At 34.6% G+C, this 23008-nt stretch overlaps 1 protein-coding gene across 1 annotated transcript in view; it reads right to left on the reverse strand.

Moving 5' to 3' along the window:
• The window catches only part of LOC122814878 (carboxypeptidase A1-like), a 99469-nt gene that overhangs the window by 25775 nt on the left and 50686 nt on the right, over window positions 1–23008 (reverse strand). Inside the window, exon 9 of the mRNA XM_044087152.1 lies at window positions 2537–2736. Coding sequence (XP_043943087.1) covers window positions 2537–2736 — 200 coding nt within the window. The remainder of the gene's footprint in view (window positions 1–2536; window positions 2737–23008) is intronic.

Consider the following 23008-nt stretch of genomic DNA (forward strand, 5'->3'; position numbering starts at 1 on the left):
CTGCAAGTTTTTCTAAAGAAACACATAATATTCTCATAACATGGGAAATAATTCTTATGGGAGATGAGAACAGACATATCAGGTCAAAGGGCTACAAACACTTTTAAGTGCATTCAGTCTAACTCCTCTCTGACGCCACCAAATGGCATGACAGTAGGCTGTAGTAATCATCATCACCCCTCCTTGTTCCCTTTCTTATAATGGGGTCGAGGTGTCATATCAGCTGTTGCCATTGCTCTTAAAGCCATGCTCCTACCTTCTTTGACAGTCATGTAAAATTGACACAAGTCTTCTCTCATGCAATCCATCCATCTCTTGGCTGGACATCCTCCATTCTCCCCTCTTTTTGATTTCTTCCTGTCTCTCCCAAGTCTGCTCTACTAAATCATCCTCTGCTTATCTGCATGTGTAACTGAATCACTGCAATCTCTTCTTGATCTTCCCTACAACTGAGGCTACTTTGACTTTCACTCTGATATCCTCATTTCTTCATCTTCACACAGTGCGCATCCCACTACTCATCTCAGGCACTTCATCTCCATCACCTCAAGCTTTCCTAGCTGCTCTGCCTTCACTATCCTGGTTTTGAATGACATAGAAGGACTGGATACACCACTATTTGTTTTTGACAGCTTCATAGGCATTCTTCTATCACATACTAGGCAATATACTTTGTGCTAGTTGGCCGCAGAACCTCACCTTTGAGTCTAGCTTTAACCTTCTTATTCAGACTTCCCTTCTCTTCAACCACACTTTCCAGATACTTGTAGCTGTTAATCTGTTCCACTATTTTCTCTTCTATCTTAATTTTCAGCTTCTTCTGATTCTTCCAGTTGTTCCCATGACCCCTGGCTTTTCATCCTATGTGCCTTCTCTTTTGCATTCCAATCTCCTATCATTTGCTGAAGTTCTTGTTCAGTCTGCTTGTACATACAGCTTTGTTGATTTGCCCCCTGTGGCCTGGTTGTTGATGTACTCCACCAGTATGAACAGGAGTGGGCTTAGATCTGAAAACTGATGTACGTCCATTCTCCCTGTGAAACCCATCTGTGAGTCAGGACATTATTCATACCCTTGTCATTGGGTCCTTGTTTATGCTACCAGTATTTCAGGAACTTTGAACCTTTGCAAGCCAGTCTAAATCTTTTTGGGACCTCATCACATTCTTCTCCACTTCTGAAAATGTCTACTTGGACTCTTTCCTCATCTAAAACTACTTTTCCATTGTCTGAGTCACACACTCTACTATAATATCAGCTCTCTGAGCTTTAACAAATAAAAATATTGTCAGTATTTTCTTAAGTCTAAAGCCCTGCTTTATCATTCACACATACAGTATATCATTATCAACTTATTTATAAACTTTTATTTACTTTTATGAACTTGTAACTGTAACAGGTGTTACTTCCATGCACAGTTTGTGGGAATGTTACAATGGATGGTGCAGTGGTGCAGCAGTAACATTGTCACCTCACAACAAAAGGTTCTCCAGTTCGATTCTTGGCTGGGGTGCTTTCTGTGTGGAGTCTACATGTCCTCCTTGTGTTCATGTAGGTCTCCTCTGGGTGCTCTAGTTTCCTCCCACATTACAAAGACATGCATCCGGAGCATTTCTCCCCGGGCCTCTGCTGAAAATTGGCTTCGTTCCAAGTTGGACTTTCCCAGTTAACAAATGTTAAATAAATATAATCCAGAAATAAATACATTTAAATTGATGAGAATACTGATTGTTAAACAGTAAAAATCAATGAATAAATAAAGTATTAGTAAACAAATATACAAATAATAATACAGAGTTTTAATATTTTCTGTGTGCAGTATCATCACAGTATATGTCAAGTATGCATGGAGCATAAACAGAAACAAAAACTGCTATGACAAAGCTGGGAGAATCTGGAAATGTAGATAGCAGATACAACTGTCTAAAAAATAAATAAGACAGTTCACAAGAATAGATATATTTAAAGCTTACTTACTTTGCTGAAACATGTCTTACATTCATTTATTCATTCATTAATTTTCTGTCTCTCTTTTTCATTTTGCTCATGTAAAAAGCACCTTAATAAAGTTAAATCTAAATATGTTTTCCATTGTTTGCGTATATCATAAACACCGTATTATGGACTAAACTTAAAATTTGTTTCCTTGGGGAAGCTTATGTAATGCATCAAGGCTGTTTTATTTTGGAGATACTGTTACCTCTCTAAGATCTTAGAGTAAAAGGCCTGTGCTATTTATAAAACTATAATGTTCAGTTAACAGTGCCAGTCAAAAAAGAATGCATAGACTTTTGTTCATAGTTCCACAGCCATTGTAATAACCATATTGCACAGTAATTTTATATTGCATTTATGCAAAGATTTAAAGCTCATTTAAGTTTCTTATTAAACTTGAATTTTTATCAACTGGATTGTTAATCACATATGCTGTGCTAAAACATAACTTCACATGAGACCAAAACAGACGGATGTATCTGTAAAGATTTAATGGTAATGTATGTTAAACAGAGGGTCTGAAAGAAATGCAACACACTTACCAGTTCTGCATCATCAGGTGCAGGGCTGTAAGTGTAGCCGTATGGATAAAGCAGCATCTGGGAGTAACTGTGTAGTGAGAGAAATGATTGAATGTTCCCGTGCTGTTTGAAAAAGTCAACTATAGCTTTCACTTCAACTTCAGAGTGAGCATACGGTCCCCGATACGATTCAGAGCAAACATTGCCACTTGAACCAGATGCTTTGTAGAAAAGAAAAATATATTACAAATATTTTTAGAAGGAGAGTCTGCAGTAGATGAAGTTACTGGATTCTCATAAATACATAATCCTTAAATTAAGATCTGGTATACAGCTTCAGAATATGACTTATAACTTATTATCTTCAGACAGCATGTTACATCAAGTAGTTAGCAAGGACAGAGACTGTAATATTAAAACACACATATGGTCTTCTAATCCAACTTCTATAAATCCTGCTTATGAATAAAGTGGTTAGGAGCTTCTACTGGAAATGGTAAACTAAAATCTATTCCAAACCATGAGTAGTGTACATGACAAACTGATAGTATATAGTCTGGTACACTGAAAAAATAAGCAACAGGCCTGAAAACAAAGTATAACACATGGCATGTATATCAGATGCATCAGAAACTTTGAATACCTTTGCAGCAATATGATAAGAAATATTACAATTCACTATTTTATGTCTCTGAGTTTGCCAAAACACAGTGGGTCCCATACTAAGCAAATTAAATGTGTGACTTATGAAAGCTAAAATATCTTTGATTTTCTTATTATCTTTTGTTAATGAGATAAGACTACTTTGTCTTTATTTCAGCACTAATCCAAAACATTACTTGGATAGACAGGAAATAATTAGCTCTTTTATTATATGTCTGCTTTATTGAATTTTAGAAGAGTGAGTGTACATTTATGAAAACATACATCAGATATTTTTCATCATGCTTTTTTGAAGTAAAACATGGGATCAGAAATTAATTCAGTTTTTCAGGTTAAAGAGTAAAAACAAATGTTCTTTTAGAAGACTTTTTCTAAACTGTATTCAGTTTGCATTTCTTTTTGTAAATGTGTGCATCACAATATGTCATGACAACACTCTGTTAAAACCATTATAAATATCCTACTAAGTTTTCATTGTGGGTCTTAGAGGAGAAACTGGAATATTAACCAGATCAAAGTGTATATCAGTTATATTTTGTGAGTTAAAACTCTAAAAAGATTTTAAGGAATTCCTGTCTGGGATGTGTTTAAACTCTGCCTCCTATGTAATAAGCATATTTGGTTGATGGTAGTGATGTGCTGCAGGGAGTCAAGCTCATACCTGTTTTGGTGTTTTCCATAACCACATTATGATTTTTGGATGTACATGCTTGCCTTAGTTCCCAAAGTGTGACTGTTACCGCAGTTAAGATCTATACATTTGGACTAGCTTTGGCAAGTAACTGCTGTTGTTATAGCTATTCAGATATAATTGGACAGGTAATAACATTGTTTTATTTCATTGGTTAAGGTAAGAGAGGAGTGCTTAATTAGTCTTTTACTCCATAGCAATCATTTCAGTGGAAGCAAGAATGTCAAACTATTAATAAAATTGTTTTGCTTAAATACTAAGAATATTTAATTGAGCCCTCCTCAAAAGTTACTGTTATGTTGCATGATGCTAGATAGTGTCAATATCAGTTGGACATCAACACAGTCCAGAGACAAAATAAAAAGATTACCGATCATATTAAGCATGCAAAAGCTAATACAGCACCTGATAGCTATTTTGTGCTCTCAACAATTTTACTCAAAAATCACTGAAATGTTCCGGAATAAAAGGGGATAAAGGCTAAAAATCAGGGCCACATTATTCATTTATAAAACTGTTGGGATAAAATGATCTCTGCATACATTTTCTGACAAGTAAATAGTTTCTGACTGGAATTAACTACTACATAATGTTTTAATCCTCATTGTTTTTATCAATTTTGTGAAAAACTGAACATTTCCACACAAAACTAGGGGTATCCCTGTAAATCAGTTACATTTGACAACTGCAGCTATAGCCATTCCGTTATGTGACCATGAGGTCAAATAGAAAAAACTTTTTTTTTATACACAGACTTCTTTGATGTGAGACATATTTACCAGAGCCATTGTTGACCTTTGTCATTTGATTTCATGAGGTCAAATAGCAGACAAAAGCTATCACTAACTTACAAACTAAACCATCATAAATTGAATATATATATATATATATATATATATATATATATAGAGAGAGAGAGAGAGAGAGAAATGTATCAGCATAATGTAGTTGCTTTACAGTAGACACCCTGTTACAACATACACAGCTACATGACAAATTACAATGTATAGGGTGCTATGACTAATTTGAAAGTTACTGTTGATATCAAAATGACATTTTAGAAAACAAAAATGGTAGGATTACATTTACAAAAGAATAATATAGTTAAAAGTTACTTGAAAGGCTGTTAATTCACCTAATGCAAACAATAATACTGGTACATGGCACACATTTCAGCCACTTAGAAATATGTCTGCTAAAAAGCATAAGGTAGCTAAAAATACTATTAAATATGGTATTAGTCTTAGTTTATATTCCATAGCCATAAAACAAATTGAAGATAAAATTACTTCTGCTCATCATTCTGAGTCAGCCTGAGAAAGATGATAGAGAAATAGGGATCATCTTACAGAAATTTAAATATATTACTTTTTATATGCAGTTAAGGGGTTCTAAAAGATAACATTTTACAGGAGATAGAAGAGGCTAAGCACAACTCAAAGTAGAAGATAATAAAAGGCGAGACAAAAAACATAGGCTGTTATTGTAGGGATCAGAAATTTCCTTGTCTAACTCATCAGAAGAAAAAAACTGCTGCCGCTGTGGTATATGCATCCCTAAAACCTACAAGGTTAACAAAATAACATCAGAATGTCTAGAAGAAAACTATAAGACTAATTTACTTCAGTTGTATAACTGGATTAAGCATATTAAAGGGAGTCATAGCCTATAATGTAAATGTTTGTATCACTATTGCCAGTAAGCTACCATATCAGTTTAGTCAAAACCTACCAGTAGACATGCTATGAAAACAAGATGATCCTAAAAATGATAAGGTGTGAATTAGAACAGGAGGAGTTGCTGCTGCAATTATATATTTTTTGGCTTGATATTGCCAGTACAGGGTGAAAAATGTGTACTTTGCTATAAGTAACAGAATACATATTCCCTCACTATAGTTCTTGTCTGTTTTACATATTATTAAAGTGTATATGTACAGATGCAGCTGGAGTCTCTAGAGTTTTTAACACATATGGACCTATGAACCTAACTATAATTAAACATTGACAAAGCACATGTATCAGAAATAGTATCTGCAGGTAGTGATTGACATATACACAAAGCTTGTTTTAGTTTGAAGGGGAAACTCCAGTTTAAAAATAAATTCAGCTTCTGAATACAATGACTACAAAATAATTCAGATATAAACAAGTATAATGACTGTGAAAGTAATTTAAACCAATCAGTATAAAACAATTATAACCAAAGGTATAGAATTAACAAGGGTAAAATCAGTAGCCACAATGATATGAACAGCTGGCAGGATATTAAAGAAGCTAAATGAGTTTTTAACAAACAATTTGCCAAGCAAAATATGACTTCTGAGCTTACTCCTGCTTCAAAGAAAAGTTAAAGGCAAGATTTAAAATAAAAGTCCACCATCACTTGCAGTTTAACTTAATCTGTATAGTATAGTCTTAGTAATGTTTAGTTATCAGGAACCAACTTGTACTTTATAAAGCTTTCATTTATTTGCCTTGGAATCAAAAGAAGACCAAGACCACTTTGTGCTTTTAAGATTAACCTCTCACACACTTTGTCAGAAGAATTTCTCTCCACCTACATGTGGCACCATAAACATGAAAAAAATTTGTATTTTTTTTTTCTCAGTTACTGCCTGCAAACTTACATAAGCAGTATTCAGTCTTACTGATGTCAGCAGCTCCCATATAAAATGTGAAGACCGTTGTGGAACTTTTCTTTTCTGCCCTTGTAGCAGACAAAAACAGTAAGATTGCTAGTGCAAATAGCTGACTACATCTTTTTGAGTACTGATCTGCTTGATGGAGGTATTCTTTTCTGTAAGTGCAACATCATTACAGACAGCAGTGTTTTACTCTGATGCAAAGCTCAGAGAATGACTACTAATTTGTCATGTACAAGGATTATGATTTTAATGAAGTGTTAGTGTGCTACAATGTAGCTAAACAGGGGTGTTAGAACAATGACAAAAGGGGGAAAATATAATATACAGTATAATGTCATATAGCTGACTATATCTTTTTGGATATAGGTCCATTTGTTAGCTGTATTCTTTTCTGTAAATGCAACAGTTTTACAGACAGATGTATTTTAGTTTTATGTATAGCACAGAGAACAACTGCTGATTTGTCATGCTCAAGGGTTTTATTTATTTACCATTTGTTAGTGGTGCTGCGGTAGCGTTGTTGCCTCACAGCAAGACGTTATCACGTTCGATTCTCAGCTAGATTGTCTTCTGTGTGGCGGCATGCGTGAATGGGCGTGCCTTCGTTGAGGGTTGTGCATCAGGGCAGGTAACACGGCACGTAAAAATCCACTACCAAACATTAGCGGACCGGAGTTCCGCTGTGGCGACCCCTAAGCCGAAAGACACAACAACCTGGTAAGTACACTAATCTAAGGATCATTTTCAGGGATTACCTGGGCCTGATAGCCAGTCAAAATGAACAGTCATAAGACAATTAATATGAATAAACTGATTACACATACACATTTTATTGTGCTTATTTTAGCCAGGGTGATCAGTTCTGACACTTTACTGGCTTTCATTAAATGCTCCTTTAATTGCTTCGTGAATGTTTTTAAGACTATGATGTCCTTAATTTTCTCTTGTACAGTATTCCATACTGCTGAGACTGTTTCAGCAAACGCATTTTCATTCAAATCCTCTATAAAAACAGATCTACAGACCCAAAATTTCTAAGATAATAACAGCTAGTTGTTATGAGTGTATTGCTCAGTGTGTGTGTGTGTGTGTGTGTGTGGGGGGATAACAGCTAGTTGTTATAAGAGTGTATTGCTCAGTGTGGGGGGGGCAATAATTTTTCAATATTTTTATGCAAAGAAATTAAAGTTTTATAAAGTGCAAGGCCATACTGTAGGGAGAAAAGAAACCTCTTAAACAGTAGCTTAAAAATGAGAGTGTTTAAAAAGAAGTGTGATCTATCATTAAATGGCAACCAAACGGCTTTTCTCAACATTAACACTGGTTAGGAAATAAATGTCTTAAAGCAGCTAAAGGAACACAAACTGTTATTTTTGTTTGTAATAACATACCCCTACTAAGGATATGTGTACTTAACTTGCTTGTTTTCTATTTACAATCAAAGTAATGCTATTCTTTGTATCCTATCTAGACTAGATGATTGTATCACTGAAATATATAGCATGTATTTTCATTTTGCACTTATATTTGATATTGAATCAACATTTCTATATGTATGTTGTATATGTATCTTACAGTTATTTATAAATGTGGAGCTTTCCTCCCTGGGCCACCCCTGAAAAAGGACATTTTGTCCAGTTGGACTTTCCCGGTAAACAAATGTAAAATAAAATAAATAAATAAATAACATTAAAAATTATGTTCCATATTAGGGTTTAGGTGAGTGAACCTCAATATCTTATCTTCAGTTCTTTTGTAAAATGATTTTGTTTTGATTGGAGAGTAGTGTTGCCACTGGTAAAGCATAGTTAACCTCAGGAGACAGAAGTTAATGGCAATGGCTTGACTGGCTTTGGTGGTCAGTAGATGGATGATTTTGTTTGTTGTTTTTAATTCGGCTAAGACTAAATTGATTTGAATTTCTTCTTGAGGTAGATAAAATAGGGTCTGATGAAGCAGCAATCACAAATATTTTTGATGAATATCAACATGAAGGGTTTGCCCAGAAGGGCCAGATAGTATACTATAGGCTCGTCTTTGTTTGGTGCCAGAGAGCATAACAGTTGATTTCTGTATATTCACAGATAGTTTATTCTCTTGCAGTCATTTCCACATTACTTCTCTTTTTTGTTTGTTTTTAGTAATGGGGGGAGTTTATTGTTTTAGAGGACCTATCAGCTTTAGTGATGAAAATGTCACCAACATAAAATAGGCAGTTTCATGAAGGTACTACTGAGGGAAGATCATTAATAAATATTGAAAATAGCAATGGTCCAAGGACTGAACCTTGAGGGGCACCAATATTAAGTGAAGCAGTATTGCTTTTAAGGCTGCTTCTTTAACATTAAAATTTCTGTTAGATAAGCAGTTAGCGAACCAGTTGCATATGTCCACAGAAAACCTGCAATGTTGTAGTTTTTGAAAGTAGTATACCATGATCAGCCATTACAAATGCCCTTTTCAGATCTATGAACATGGCTCCTATTATCTACCTCTATTCCATGTTTGTGTAGATTTCATTGGCTAGGGAGTATATGGCTGTTGATGTATTATATTTGGGCCAGAATCTTTACTGCTTATCTCACAGGATACCACATTTAAGAATGTAATCCAAAATTTGCTTATAAATTATTTTTTCTAGTATTTTGGTTAGTGGATCTATTTCAGAGATGGGTCAGTAACCAGTTGCAGTTTTAAGCAGGGGTATTTTTGCAACATTTCACACCTAGCTGAAGTATATATGGGTATACAGAATGAAGGCTGTAGTTATAGTGGGTCTGTAGTACTGACAGAAGTTCCTTAATTTCTTTTTTGGTAAAAGTTCTAAAATAAAACGGTGGCACAGAGAGTGATTGGTGCAGTGACATAACTGATACAGACTGCGCAGCATTTAGAAATGTGGTCACTAGTGGTGGGAGTTGGAAGTGTTATCCCTAATGTTGTTTAGTAATTGTAGTGTAATGTTATTTGGAAAACTAGCCTTGTGGAATGTTATGGAAATAGTTCCCCCTTTGATGGCTCTCCAAAATAATTTTTAATGATCATGACAAGCTGTTTGAGCTGTTTTGTTGCACTTCACTTTGAACTTATCGATGTTTATTTATGTGCACTTCTTTAGGAATTGGAAATTGGCATATTTGGTTTGATTACTGGGGTCTTTTTTTCAAGCCTTTCCAAGTAGCATCCCTTGCATTCATTTCCCGGTTTTAGTCATGGGGCTATTTTTCTCATACTAGGCATATGATTTTTATGATGTGTCAGTGTACTACAATGTAATGAATTAAGAGGGGTACCAATATAATAGCAGAAATAACCCGCAGTGGTGGTGCTGCGGTAGCGTTGTCGCCTCACAGTCAGACGCTGTCCAGTTCAATTCTCAGCCAGAGCGTCTTCTGCGTGGAGACATGCATGAATGGGCGTACCTTTGTTGAAAGTTGTGCGTCAGGGCTGGTAACTTGGCACGTAAAAATCAACTACCAATCATTAGCAGACTGGAGTTCCACCGTGGCGACCCCTAACCGGGAAAAGCCGAAAGACACGACAACAACAACAACCAATATAATAGCAGAAGAAGGAAATGGAATGCACAAAGGCATTTGTACTTCAGTAAAAAAAAAACAATCTCATAATGCAAATTGTACCCATTTTGTGCTGTTCTGCATTGTAAGGATTGTAAGAATGAATATAACATTACAGAAATTATAAAAGTAAAATACTTTTAAGCAAACACAGCAGATTGCTCCAACGACAAGGATGAAAAGTCTTCCTACTGCAGATACTGGCTAATAGCAGAAGTAGTTTACATGCTTGTTGAAAAGCTCTCTAAAGCATGAGCTTTGCCACTTCAAAAGTAACATGGAGGAGGGAAGGGTCAGTTAATACTTACAGGATTACAGTTTGATAGCTTTAGAATACCAGAGGATTAGCTACTTTGCTTTGCTGAGGATTTACAACTACTACAAATAGCTTAGAGCAGCGACTCTAAGAAAATTACAAATCAGAGTAATTCAAACAAAAATTGAAAAGTTGCCAGGTTCCAGAAGCTGTTAAGATGCCTGCAACTCATAGTAATGCTGTTCTGTTTACATAAGCATTAAAATCATTTAATTTCCTTTTTGTGAAGTGTAACTTATATAAAAGAGACTTGAAATGGATTCTGGAAACAAGATATCCAAGGCAGCAAAACTTAGTTCAGCAACATGGCAATCTAAAAATGTAGACAACTGATGGTGCTTAGAGACACAGCTAGGAAAGCGTGACATGGCCAACAAATCTCAGGAAAAACGTCTGCCCTACAGACATATAAGACAGATAAGAAATAAAACCAAACACAGTATAAGGCTTGACAAAAACTGAAATACTTTAACCTACAGCAGTCACACCAAAATAATAAAAAAAATTCTGGTCATCAGTCCAAAATCTACTAAATCTAGGCCAGAGTCAACACCCTACTCCCACCCCAGAAGACACTTCATCAACAATTGCTAATAACTTTAAGGAATACTTCTTTTAAGCTGTAGCCTCACTTACTTATCAAAGACAATCCCACCATCAAACCAACCCCTCAAAAAGAAAACCACATGGAAGCTCATTTCTCACTGAAATCTGTCCCTACCTGCAACACATGAAAAAAGCTCCAAAAACTAAACTATAAGCTCTGTTGCAGACCAGCTTCCTCCTGAATTCCTAAAAACTGCAGCTGAAGCTCTGTCATGCTTCAACACTACCACCCTACTAAAGCTCTTAACTCTAAAGACAAGCTCCTTCTCTCTGTCACAAAAGCCCAAGATGTATGGGGAGCCTCCTTTTACTCAAACTCTGTAGCTACCCTCTGGAATGACTTCCTACATGTTCTCAGGCTTCTTGAAAACCAACAGGCATTCAAAACACTGTTAAGAAAACACCTCTCAACGTCCTGGCTCTGTAGCTGTACTTCTGCAGGATAAGTATAACATCTGTGGTTCTTTCTCCTCTTCTACTACACATCTGCTCTTGTCTACTCTGTTACCAACTAGCAACCTGTCTTCACCCACTCCACCTTCTTCCTATGCGTCTCTTAACTCTTTGACCACTCATTTCATTTATATTTAGCATTTAATTCAACCATTTGCTTTCCACCCTTTGTAAATAACTCATTACTCTGTACTGTGACATCTATCCTACTGCATAGTTATTTAACTATGTCTGCATAGAATATAATTAGTATAAGAAACCTAACTACTGTATGTATAGTTACTATTTTATCTATTTTGACATTGTAAAAATTGTTTTAAATGTATTCTGCCTGACATTGTTGATATTGTATAATTTAAAAGATTTGGTTTGTACTGCATATACAGGAGCTTTTCTTCCCAGGTCCCACTGTAAAGGAGCCTTTGTGCCCAGACGGACTTCCCCAGTGAACAATTGTAAAATAATAAATAAATAAGATAATTTTAACATGGCATGCCCATAATCAGCATTTTACGGGAAAAAAAGTAAAATACAAGAACTTAAGAGTGATTTTGATGGATTAAAATAGTTCAAAAAGCAAAGAATCTATAAAAATATTTTTGAGTTATAGGTTTTAATTTTCGTTCAGCATACGCAGTTAAACTATAAGTACATAATATGACATGATGGGAGAAGAACATCTAGTTTAAGGTTGAACTAGGATTTAAAGGGCTATACAATACACATCCAGGTATCAGTGGAAAAAGTCTACTGTTTAGGAAGCAATGTTATGTTAAAACCACAACTAGCACAATAGTTTAAAGTGTTGTGTGTTGCTAAAGTGCTATCTGTTTTATGTAAAATCTTAGATGAGCAAGAGTGAGTTTGTGGGGTCGAAAAGGTTAATACGCATGCAAACATGTTAAGTAGTTATTAAAATGTTGTCCATTTTCATGTAAAAAGTATGAGAGAGTGCATGTATATGGGAGGTCATCATGTTAATGGTGTTCATAAGTCCAAGCTGTGGAGTGGGACATGGACAAAGTAAGCATATGTTATATAGTACTGGTAGGCCTTGCAAAAAATATATGGTATTCAAATGATCTAAATAAAGGCTGTTACTTTCAGAAAATGGTACAGTCAGCAAAGCTGCAAGATTCAAAGCAAAAAAAGAGAAGCCCCCTGGCAATTAACTGCTTGGGAATAACATAGGAAATATTCAGCAGTCACCAAAAATCCCACCAGAAACACAGCAGAGGTGTAGAAGCAGTGTAAATGCTTTCCCTTCATTATATCATAAAATGCCAATAGCATCTGAAAGCAAGGAAACCAAAGAACAAGGCAGAAGCCCTCACAGTCCTAAACGCAATTTATTAAAACAGAAAATCACAGCGTTTTCGCCACACACATATGGTGGCTTCTTCAGAGGATACAAAGGCAACCAAACACAAGCAGTTAAATACTGAAAGTTAATTGAAGTCAAATGCTATCAATTAACCACAAATTATGCAACAAGATGCCTGCATTAAACTGAAGAAGTAAAATGCAAAAAGCCTCAGGCATAGTTTAAATACATGCTAAACTGTTGATGTAGTTAAAAGACTGTGACAATACAAAAAGACACAATATTTTGACACAGTCAAACCCAAATAAAATTCAGTATATTTCCTAAGAAATAAAAATACACAAGAAAAAAGTGTCACAAAATTATATGTACATTTAAAAAGCAAAATGCTAAATAGTCATTCCCAAGTATACATTATTTTAAAAAGGGGGACGACATAATAAAACAAATGAATAACTTTTTACTAAAAGTTAATATAAATTCCAAAGATGTAGACAACCCACATCTAAAGTGTGACCTTAAAATTAAGTAAAATTACTAAGTGTAAATATAACAACCTAAGCCGAACCTTGCTAGGTCAAATACCAACAAAAAGGTAGGAAACAGTGCCACCAAGTGGCTTGACACTGTACCCACACATAGTGGGCTAATGCAAAAAGGACTAAATCAAAAGTGTCAAGGCAAATGTGATTCTTAAAGTAAAAAGGGAACAACTATCTCATATACGATTTTAATTTGAGATAAGGTGCAATATTACAGCTTTCATTCAACCCCGGAGGGTAGAAAGCGTTAAGCTTAAGTTGCCAAAGCAATTCATTTGTCTCAAGTATAAGAGCACTAGGTCCACCGAGGATGAACAGGAGGTGGTCAATCCCCATGAAAGAGAAAGCATGCCCAGGAAAAGAACAGATATGCTTGGCAAGGGCATTATCAAGTCTCTTATTCCTGATGGCATATAAGTGCTGATACAATCTGTCTTTAAGCCTTCTGTCCGTCTTTCCGTAGAATGCTGGACAGCATGTGCAAAAAGCAATATAAACTACTGTTTTCGTATCACAGGAAATACGATGATGTATAAAATATTTCCTTCCTTCAATGCAGAAACTACTACCTGTTTTAATATGTGAGCAGAAGTTACAGAAGCCGCAGGCAAAAGAACCATTAATTCTAGCACTACAAGTGCCATAAGGAGTCTGTAACAATTCTTTGATGTTTCTACCTCTTCTGAACACTACAACAGGTCTATCACCTAACTTCTCACCTACAGGTGCATTACTGGTGATAAAAAAACAGTTTTTAAACAAAATGTTCTGTATTGCATACGAGTTCACCCCAAATGTGGAAATGAAACTACAAGTAGAGGCCCTATGAGAGGCAGGTTCAATAGGAGACGTGGCATCGGAAAACTTGCCAGAGGTACTAGATCTACAAACCGCCACAGTGCAAGGCAACTCTTCTTGAAGCAAGAGAGGTCTGTAAAACCCACTATTTCTTTTATTCAAGACCTCTTCTATTAGTTCAGACACAAGAGTAGCTGGATAGCCACGGTTGACAAAGAGGTTTGTCAAAAATTGACATTCAACGTTAAAGTCTGACAATTGACTACAAATTCTCACGGCCCTCACAAGCTGCCCTTTGACTATTGCTTTTCTAAGTTTAAAGGGGTGAGAACTGGTATAATGAAGGAAGGAATTCACGTATGTATCTTTCCTGTAAATTGTAGAAATTAACCTTCCTGTAATACCGTCCCTAGTCAGTTTTACATCAAGGTAATTCATACTAACACTATCAAACTGGAAAGTGAATTTAAGAAACGGTGTTGTACTATTGATGTAATCGACAAAACTCTGTGCTGTTAAATGATCACCCCTAAAAAGAATAAAAATGTCATCAAGGTAACGAGTATAGTAGAAAAGTTTACCATTCCACTCTGAGTTGTTTAAAACAAAATTTCTTTCCCAATAGGACATAAAAAGGTTGGCTACGGCTGCCCCACATGGGGAGCCCATGGCAACCCTCTTTGAATGTAAATGTCTTTTTCAAACAGGAAATAATTTGATGACAAAATGATGTTAAGCAACTCAGTAACATTATTAATGACATTAATAGGAGCCTGAAGCTCACGCCAAGCAAGTCAATCCACTCAATGGCCTCCTGGTGTGGTATGGATGTATAAAGATCGACCCGTCTATGGTCAAAAAGTTAACATCCATATCCAACTCAAGCCCATTTAGGTCAGAAAGAAAAGACCATGAGTCTTTACAAATAGTAGGTACACTGTCAACATACTGGTTCAGTAAAGTATCCACAAATTTTGAACAAGGGTAGGTGAGGGAAAGCCTACCATCTATCAGTGCCCTCATAGGTGGATCCCCAAGGTTTTTATGAATCTTGGGGATTCCAAACATGACAGTCTTGGCGTGGAAAATGTCTATATATTTATATGTCTCCTCATCTATTCTGCCGTTGATGAAAAAATCCCTCAAATAACCCCTAATCCTACTGGCACTGATATTCATCTCGTTGACAGATGAGATTTCATATGAGTCAGAATCAAGGACCCTGTGCATTCTTTCTACATAGTCAGCCTGCTCAAAGATGGCCAAACCGCCACCTTTATCAGGCTTGATGATCCTGACCCCGACATTGCGGAGGTCACGTAATGCTTCAAGTTGGTCCTTGGAAATATTGAAGCGGCTAGTACCAACACAAGGCGGCTTCAATAAAACCTGATGTCCAACTCACAGGCACTCTCAAACATTTTTAAGACCACATGGAGGGGCGGGTTGAAAGTACTAGGCAGTTTCAGCTTCGAGACCAGGGAGTCTGTGGAAAAGTTAAACAGAAGTTTCAAATTTAGTTTACGTACATAACATTTTAAATCCAATAACACCTGGCCAAGTCGCATTTGATAGAAGGTACAAAAGTATTACCCAAGGCTAACAGTTCGACAATTTCTGGTTCAAGGGTAAGGTGTGAAAAATTATAAATTGTAAAATCACCTTTCATATTCTTAACAACCTTAACAGGAGTGTTCAGAATGTAAAGGGGTTTGTGATTAGTTGTTCCAATTGCATTCCCCTACGGCGACCCCTGTTGTTCCTGTTCCCTAAAAAATTATTGCTGGTATTTTGGGGTCCTTCATACCCAGCAGCAGGTATCGTTTCATTAGACCCCTACTGGTATCCTGTCTATTTTATTACGGTTACTCCTACGTAAAGGTTGGTCATTTTGTGTTGGTACATCTTGGCTATCCACAAACCCAGGACCAGTTGCTCTAACAGTCTCCAGGTAACTCAGATGGATTAACCCCAAAACTACCCTCAATTTGTACACGTAAATTAGGGAAGGCCATATCTTTAGAATAGGATGACCTATCCCTGTGTAATTTTTTGGCTTTATTTGTTTTCAATTTGACCATGTAGGTGTCAATGCTGGAAAACGTGAATGATCATATTTTAATTGTGAAAAAGCGTTATTCAACCTGATTTCCTCATCAAGCAAACAAACCTCTTTAGTCAAATCAGATATACAAATAGAATAGTGTTTGACTAACAACTCAAGAAGATGTAAACCCTGCGACTGGAAAAGTGTCTTTAAGTCAATTAGGAAAGCATCGCTATTAATCAAGCCAGATGGTGCAAAATTACACCTGAGTCCCTTCGGAACAATGCCTTCATTTAGGCATTGTTTGAAGTAAGCAGTTTCCAGCTGCATTTTCCTGAGTTTAAGTGTTTTTGAATCCAAAAGTTTCAGTTTGTCTGCCAGAGAAACAGCAGCAGTGGCAGAAGCAGAGCGGTCCTGCACGGCGGTGCATCATTAAAGAGTTTAACAAAAGTGAAAAGTCACCTGTATTGGCAATCCATTGGATATGGTGGCTCCACCGATAAGTGGTCCGTTCTGTGTTTTCAGTGCGTGTAAAGGACGCTGGTTACCATTACTTTCAATAGGGAAAGCAGCATCAGAACGGCCCCAGAAGTTTGAATTACAGGTGAAACAGCCCTAGGAGGTTGTGCGGATGATGCCTGAGAATCAGGAACATTACAGTGCCCATTCATAGAAAGTCTCAGAATTGAAGGTTCACCATGTCGCGAAGATAAAGAGCTTTCAAGTGCATTAAAGCGCTCATTGAGCGCATCAATTTTCTGCGACAGTGAAAACAGCAGGTTAGGCATACCAATAGTGTCCCCATTTGATGTATCTTGAATCACTTGGCTTGCTGGGCTCTCCATGTCAAAGGTTCCACAAAAAGAAAAAGGACTGTGAGGGCTTCTGCCTTGTTCTTTGGTTTCCTTGCTTTCAGACGTTTGTGGATTTTTTCAAGTGTTTACCAGTTTCTTTTTGTGGAACCTTTGACATGGCAAACATGTCAGAAAAAACTAGTTAACCGCTTTTACTCGATGCTCAATAGTTTTCATTTAACTTATCAATTTGAACTTCTATTCTAATGCCCTTTGTTCCTTAACGGATCGAACCAAATCCTTTCAGACTTTTAGTTAAAATTATGCGTTCCAATTGTTCCACCGGGTTTAAAAACGGAAACCCCTTGCCACCATTGGGAAAAAAGACATTTTTTCCTTGTAAAAGCGTTTTCCACTTTTTGTTGCAAAAATTTTTCTTTTTAAAAATATTGAAATCAGCGGAATCTTTAACAATCCAATGAAGGGCATTTGATTGGAATTTTACTTTATAATATTCCTAAATTTCACCCTTTTCAGTTGGGTTTAATTCTATTGTTGGGAAACCATTATGAATCTATTTGAAAAGGTTTTTTAAAAAAAGGAATACTAATTAAAAAATATTGGTTTTTTAATTGTACATTCAAAAAAAAAATTCCCAAAAAAAAGGATTAAAATAAAAATTTCTTTTAGTAAATTTTAATGTTTTTTTAAACCAGTTGTTGGCTTGCTGGTCATTCAAACCAAAACATTGACTAGATAACCAATAAATCGGTACATAAGTCATGTTACCTGCTCTGGTAGGACCCAAAATCCAGAAAATTTTAGGACGAAAAGGGCGCAATGGGGTTTTTTAAAAACCCCTTTAAACTGGCCCTTAAGAAGAATTTAAAGGTAATTTAAATTTTTAAATTTTTCCTTCCTTAAAATGTGAATGTACTGGGTAATTTTTACCTTCTATAAATGCATTTGCCAGGTGTTAGGATTTTGTTATGTGTAAAAATGAAACTTTTTAATTTTAAGACCCCTCGTGAAATCCCATATTAACCCCCCATGTGGCTAAAATGTTTGGGCCTGTGATAAATTTTAAGGGCCGTTTTTAGCCTAATTTTCCAAGGGCCAAAGCTTACTGACCTAATTTGGTCAACTTAAAAAAGGTGGAAAACTTTAGCAGTGATTAAAAAATCAGGGTTTTGATTCTAATATTAATTCACTGTCCAAAAAATTCGGTTTGGGTGGGGTTGGGTTTTTCCCAAATATGGGGAAAAAAATTTTAACATTTTAAAAATTATTTTAATCCCCAAGATAAAAATTGGGATCCACATGGGCAAATGTTTAGTAGTTTTTCTTGTTAAAATTCGTGATTTAAACGTAAGGAATTTACTATTTTAAAAAATTCTTTCTTTCCTTAAACCCCGTTGAAATGGATTAATTTTACCATAGAGGACTTTTAATCCATCACACCAGGAGGCATTTTAATGATTCTTTTCTTTGGCCCATAAGTTTTAAAAATTTAAGTTGTTATATTTTATAAATTTTGTTTAAAAAGACATTTATTCAAAAGGTTTGGGTCCCTTGGGACCTTTTTTTTGTTTTTTTTAATTAAAAATTTAATTAAAATTTTTTATATTCCTTTTTGGAAAATTTTTTTTTAAATAAAAAGATTTGTTTCTAAAAAAACCTTTTAATTTATTTATTTTGTTGTTTAAATAAATTTTGAAAAATTTTTAAAAATTTAATTTCAAAAAGAAATAATTCCCTTCTTTCCTTTTTCCCCTTTTAAAATTGAAAAGCAAACAAAGGGCGTTTAGCTATTTTAATTAATTTGAAATTTTAATTTACCCTTTGCAAGTGCACCAGATTTTTTGATAATAAAATTTGAATAAAAAATAATGGGACAGATTCTTTTAAAAGATTGCCTTTTGGGGTTTAAACGATTTAAATAGAATACTTTTAACTCCCCTTAAAAAGGTTTTTACTATTTAACATTGTAATGATAAATTTTTAAACTTTTTTATCACCATAAGCAGTAAAAGGAACGCCTTTGGGTTAAAAAAATTTTAAATTTTGGGTTTGTAGATTTTTTTTTCTTTAACGTCCTAATAAAACAATATTTTTGCAAAGGGGAAAAAAAAATTTCATATTTTCTGTATAAAACGATTATATTTTTTCAATTGTACATTACGCCGAAGACCCAGAGCTTAAAACAGTTGTACCTTTCCATAAATAGAGTTGATAATCCCTGAATTTCTTTTCCATCTTTCTTTAGGGTTACCACCCCATTTACCTTTTATACTGGAAAATTTAATTTACGGGAATTTCCGGTTTGATTATACCAAAGCCTTTCCCAAATTTAAAATTGAGATAGTTTCCTTTATTTTGAAATCCTCACTTTGATTAGTCCTTTTGAAGGGACAGTGAAACCTTCACTTGGGATTTCACTTTTTTGGATTTCCTTAAGTTTGTTTTTTTTTTCAAATTTTTTAATTTTAAGGTCCATTTGTTGTTACTAAATTTTTTAAAAAATTTTTGAAATTATTCTTTGTTTATGGGCCCTAAAATAGTTACTTGGGAAGATCTTTGCCTTTCTTAATGTTAATTAATTTTTTCTTTGTTTTTATTCCCCCAAAATCTTTATTTGTTGACTGTGTAAATTTGGTCTTTTTCCATTTTTACCCAGTTTGATGTATTTAACATGCTTTTTTGTTTATTTTAATGCCCGGTGTGCAAATTTGTGGTTATTATAGCAGTTCCAATTTTGTTTTAAGCTTGTTGGGTTCCATCCTCTGAAAAAGCCTTTTTGGGAACTTATTTTTCTTTTAAAAATTTAGGTGTGAATTGGTTTTTTTTTGCTTTAGTGGGTTTTTTTAGTACCTAATGTTATAAACATTGGGAAAAATATAGGGACAAATTTTAAAACCTACAAATAATTGCAAGTTACTTAAAAAGATTAATTTTACTATAAAATTTAACCAAATTTAAAACTAACTAATTTAAAATACTTCAAAATTATTTTAAAATTTCCTTTAAAATTTAAAAATTGTTTTGTAAAAACCAAAAACATTTAAAAATTAAAAAATTTTAAAAAAACAAAAATCATTAAATCGATTTCCACTTCCCTTTTTGGCATTAACCGATTGCCATATCTTAAAAAATTCATTTTAACAAAATTTAAAACATTTAAAATCCCCTTTTTAACCTTCCTTTTTCATAAAGGGTTTTCAATAAAGGTTTATGATAGGTTATTGGCATTCCCCAACAATTTGCCCAACAATTGTCCTTTCACCCTTAATTTCCTAGTTGACAAACTTAACCCTTGGCCTATCTATTGCTTTTGGGGTCCGTTGAATTTCTGTACCAAATAATTTTTTTAAAATGTGACCCCTTTTTTTATGGGGCCTTTAAAGGGAATCTCTGGGAAGGTCTATCCCCCAGCTTTTATTCATTGTGGGAGGTTTTTCCCAAATAATGATTTTTTCAAATAAGGTTCAACAATTCTGGGGGGCTCCATTAACAGGTTCCTCTGAAACAGATGAAAAGAACTTTATTTTTAACGTCTAACCCCTTTTAACCAAACCCGGTTGACCTTTGTTCCTTTGGGAGAGTCTCCCTATTAATTGATTTACTCAAAAAGGCTAAAATAAGGGACTTTACTTATTTTAAAAAATTTATGTGGGTAAAAAGATTACCCTTTGAATGTTTTAAAAGTGAAGATAATTGGGCCCCAATCCCCTTTTTCTTCTTAAATTGGGTTTCCTATGGTTGTTTTGGGCCCTTTTTGGGATTAATTTTCATTATTAACCAGGCTTGAACATGCCAGTCCATTTAGCCTTCTGGAATCCCCACGTCAATTATAATTTATTCCCCAATGTCTTATAAAAAATCCCTAAAAACTTTCTTAAATTTTTCCCTTTGTAAAATTAAACTCTAAAAAAAATGTAAAAATATTTCATTTTTAAAATTTGAATGAAATATTTCCCCTTTCCTTTTAAAAATAGTCCTTACTTTTTAAATTTATTTTTCCAATAATTTTTCAAGGGCCACTAAATATAAAATTAGTTTGTAGTTGAAATTTAATTCCTTTTAGGTAAAAAATTATCATTATTACAAAAAAACTTCCAATTTTTTGTTTAAAAAATTATTTCTTTTAAAAAATTTTGGGTTTAAATTTTTAAATTTTTTTTTTAAAAACCTCAGATTCCCCAACATAACTTTCATTACCCCAATTACTTAGTACATTATCTATCTGGGGAATTTTTTCATGGGGAAAGTCTTCCTTTTAATTTTTATTTTAAAAAAAAACCCGGAATTCCCAACATCAATTCTCTTGTCAGGTTACTTAATTTTCTAAAATGTTTTATTTTAAAACAGCTCAAATAGGGATTATTCTTTTTTATAACTTAACTTTAAAAAAATAAAATAGTTAGACTTTTATTTGGGGTTTTGGGAGCATTTGGGGCCCAAAAATTTCCCCTTTTAATAAGATTTCTTTAAAATTTTGGTGCCTTTTTTCAAGGCTTTAATTGGCAAAAATCCCCAACCAAATTGGCTTCCTGTTTTTCAATAAGGGTTTTAAAAAAAACAACTCATATTCCTATCCCCTTTTCCCCCCCCAAAAAGGTTTTTTTTGATTATCCAAACTCTTTAAAAAATTTTTTGCTATTCAAACTACATTTCCTAAAAATAGATAAATTCTATCTTATCAAAAGAATAAATACTGTTCACCTGTAAAAACTCCTGCACCATCTATATACCCTCTAAATTCGGAATCACACTGAATAAAGACTGAACGACTAATGTCACCATGTGTGTGGGTATTCTGTTGTCACTTTCTCTTAGATTATTATATAAATCTTGCAAAACATGTTTACTGTCCCATATTACTATTCCATGCTGATCTAAAACAAGTCTCAGCTGTTTCTCAATATATACTGATAGTAGCTCAGTGAGACACCCTCCAACTGATACTATAGGTCTAAATGGGGGTGTCAGTGGGTCCTTATGAATTTTTGGCATTCCCTGCAACATGGGAATTAATGGATTCTCAATCATAAAATATTGGAACAATTCTTTAGTGATTATGCCAGCATTCACACAGTCACTTAATGAAGTTATAATTTCTTGGGACATGAAGGTTATTATACTATTTTCAATGACTTTGTACATGCTATTATCTTGTAACCTTTCATTCATCTTCATAAAACAGAATGCCCTATCCATCACAACCACAGAACCACCCTTATCAGCAGGTCTAATGACTATTGATCTATCTATCTGCAGTGTCTTCAAGGCTTCCCTCTCTTCCTTCGCCAAATTAACAAATCCAGGTGTCCTATTACTGACAAGCAAATCATATAATTCTCCTTTACAGACCCGACTAAATAGTTCTAATACAGGTTGGTTCTGTAGTGTGTATGCACTGGGCTTTCTAAATACATGTGTGTCTGCAGTAACATCAGTCTGTTTATCAAACATTAATTTAAACATCAAATTTCTAATAAAAAGCTTTATATCAATAGTGTCAGGCAAGTCTGCTTTCTGAGCAGGCATAAACGATAGGGCTTTATTAAGGACCTGATATTCAGCTGTTGAAAAACTTATATTCAATATATTCCAGACTAATTGTTGTCTATCTTTTGCCACATCCTTTTTATGGTTGGATAATTGGTTTCTTCAAATGACTGCAAAAGCTGCAAGATTGCATTTGCCAGTAAACTTAATCGGGTAATAACACCTGATTTGTGATTTATAAAAGAAAGAACTTTAATACTACATATTCACAGAAGTTCTCCTCCTATGAATGGATAGTTGTTTGTTTGGAATAAGGATTCCAGATGGCATACTTGTAGTAAAGAAGGAATGTTTGTGGTGTGTTTGTGGAGAGACCTACACATCTTCCTAAAAAGGGAATCCAGTGGAGCCTGAGGAGATTAAATTCTTCCTGAAAACACCTGTTTGCTGTAAATATTATTCCTGACTCTTGCTGAAGCAGAAGAGACTTACTAGACATTTAACCAACAGTTACTGCTAGTTATTA

This window comes from Protopterus annectens, chromosome 11.part0 (genome assembly GCF_019279795.1).
Source record: "Protopterus annectens isolate FY-2018-M chromosome 11.part0, PAN1.0, whole genome shotgun sequence".
Classification (NCBI taxonomy): domain Eukaryota; kingdom Metazoa; phylum Chordata; order Ceratodontiformes; family Protopteridae; genus Protopterus; species Protopterus annectens.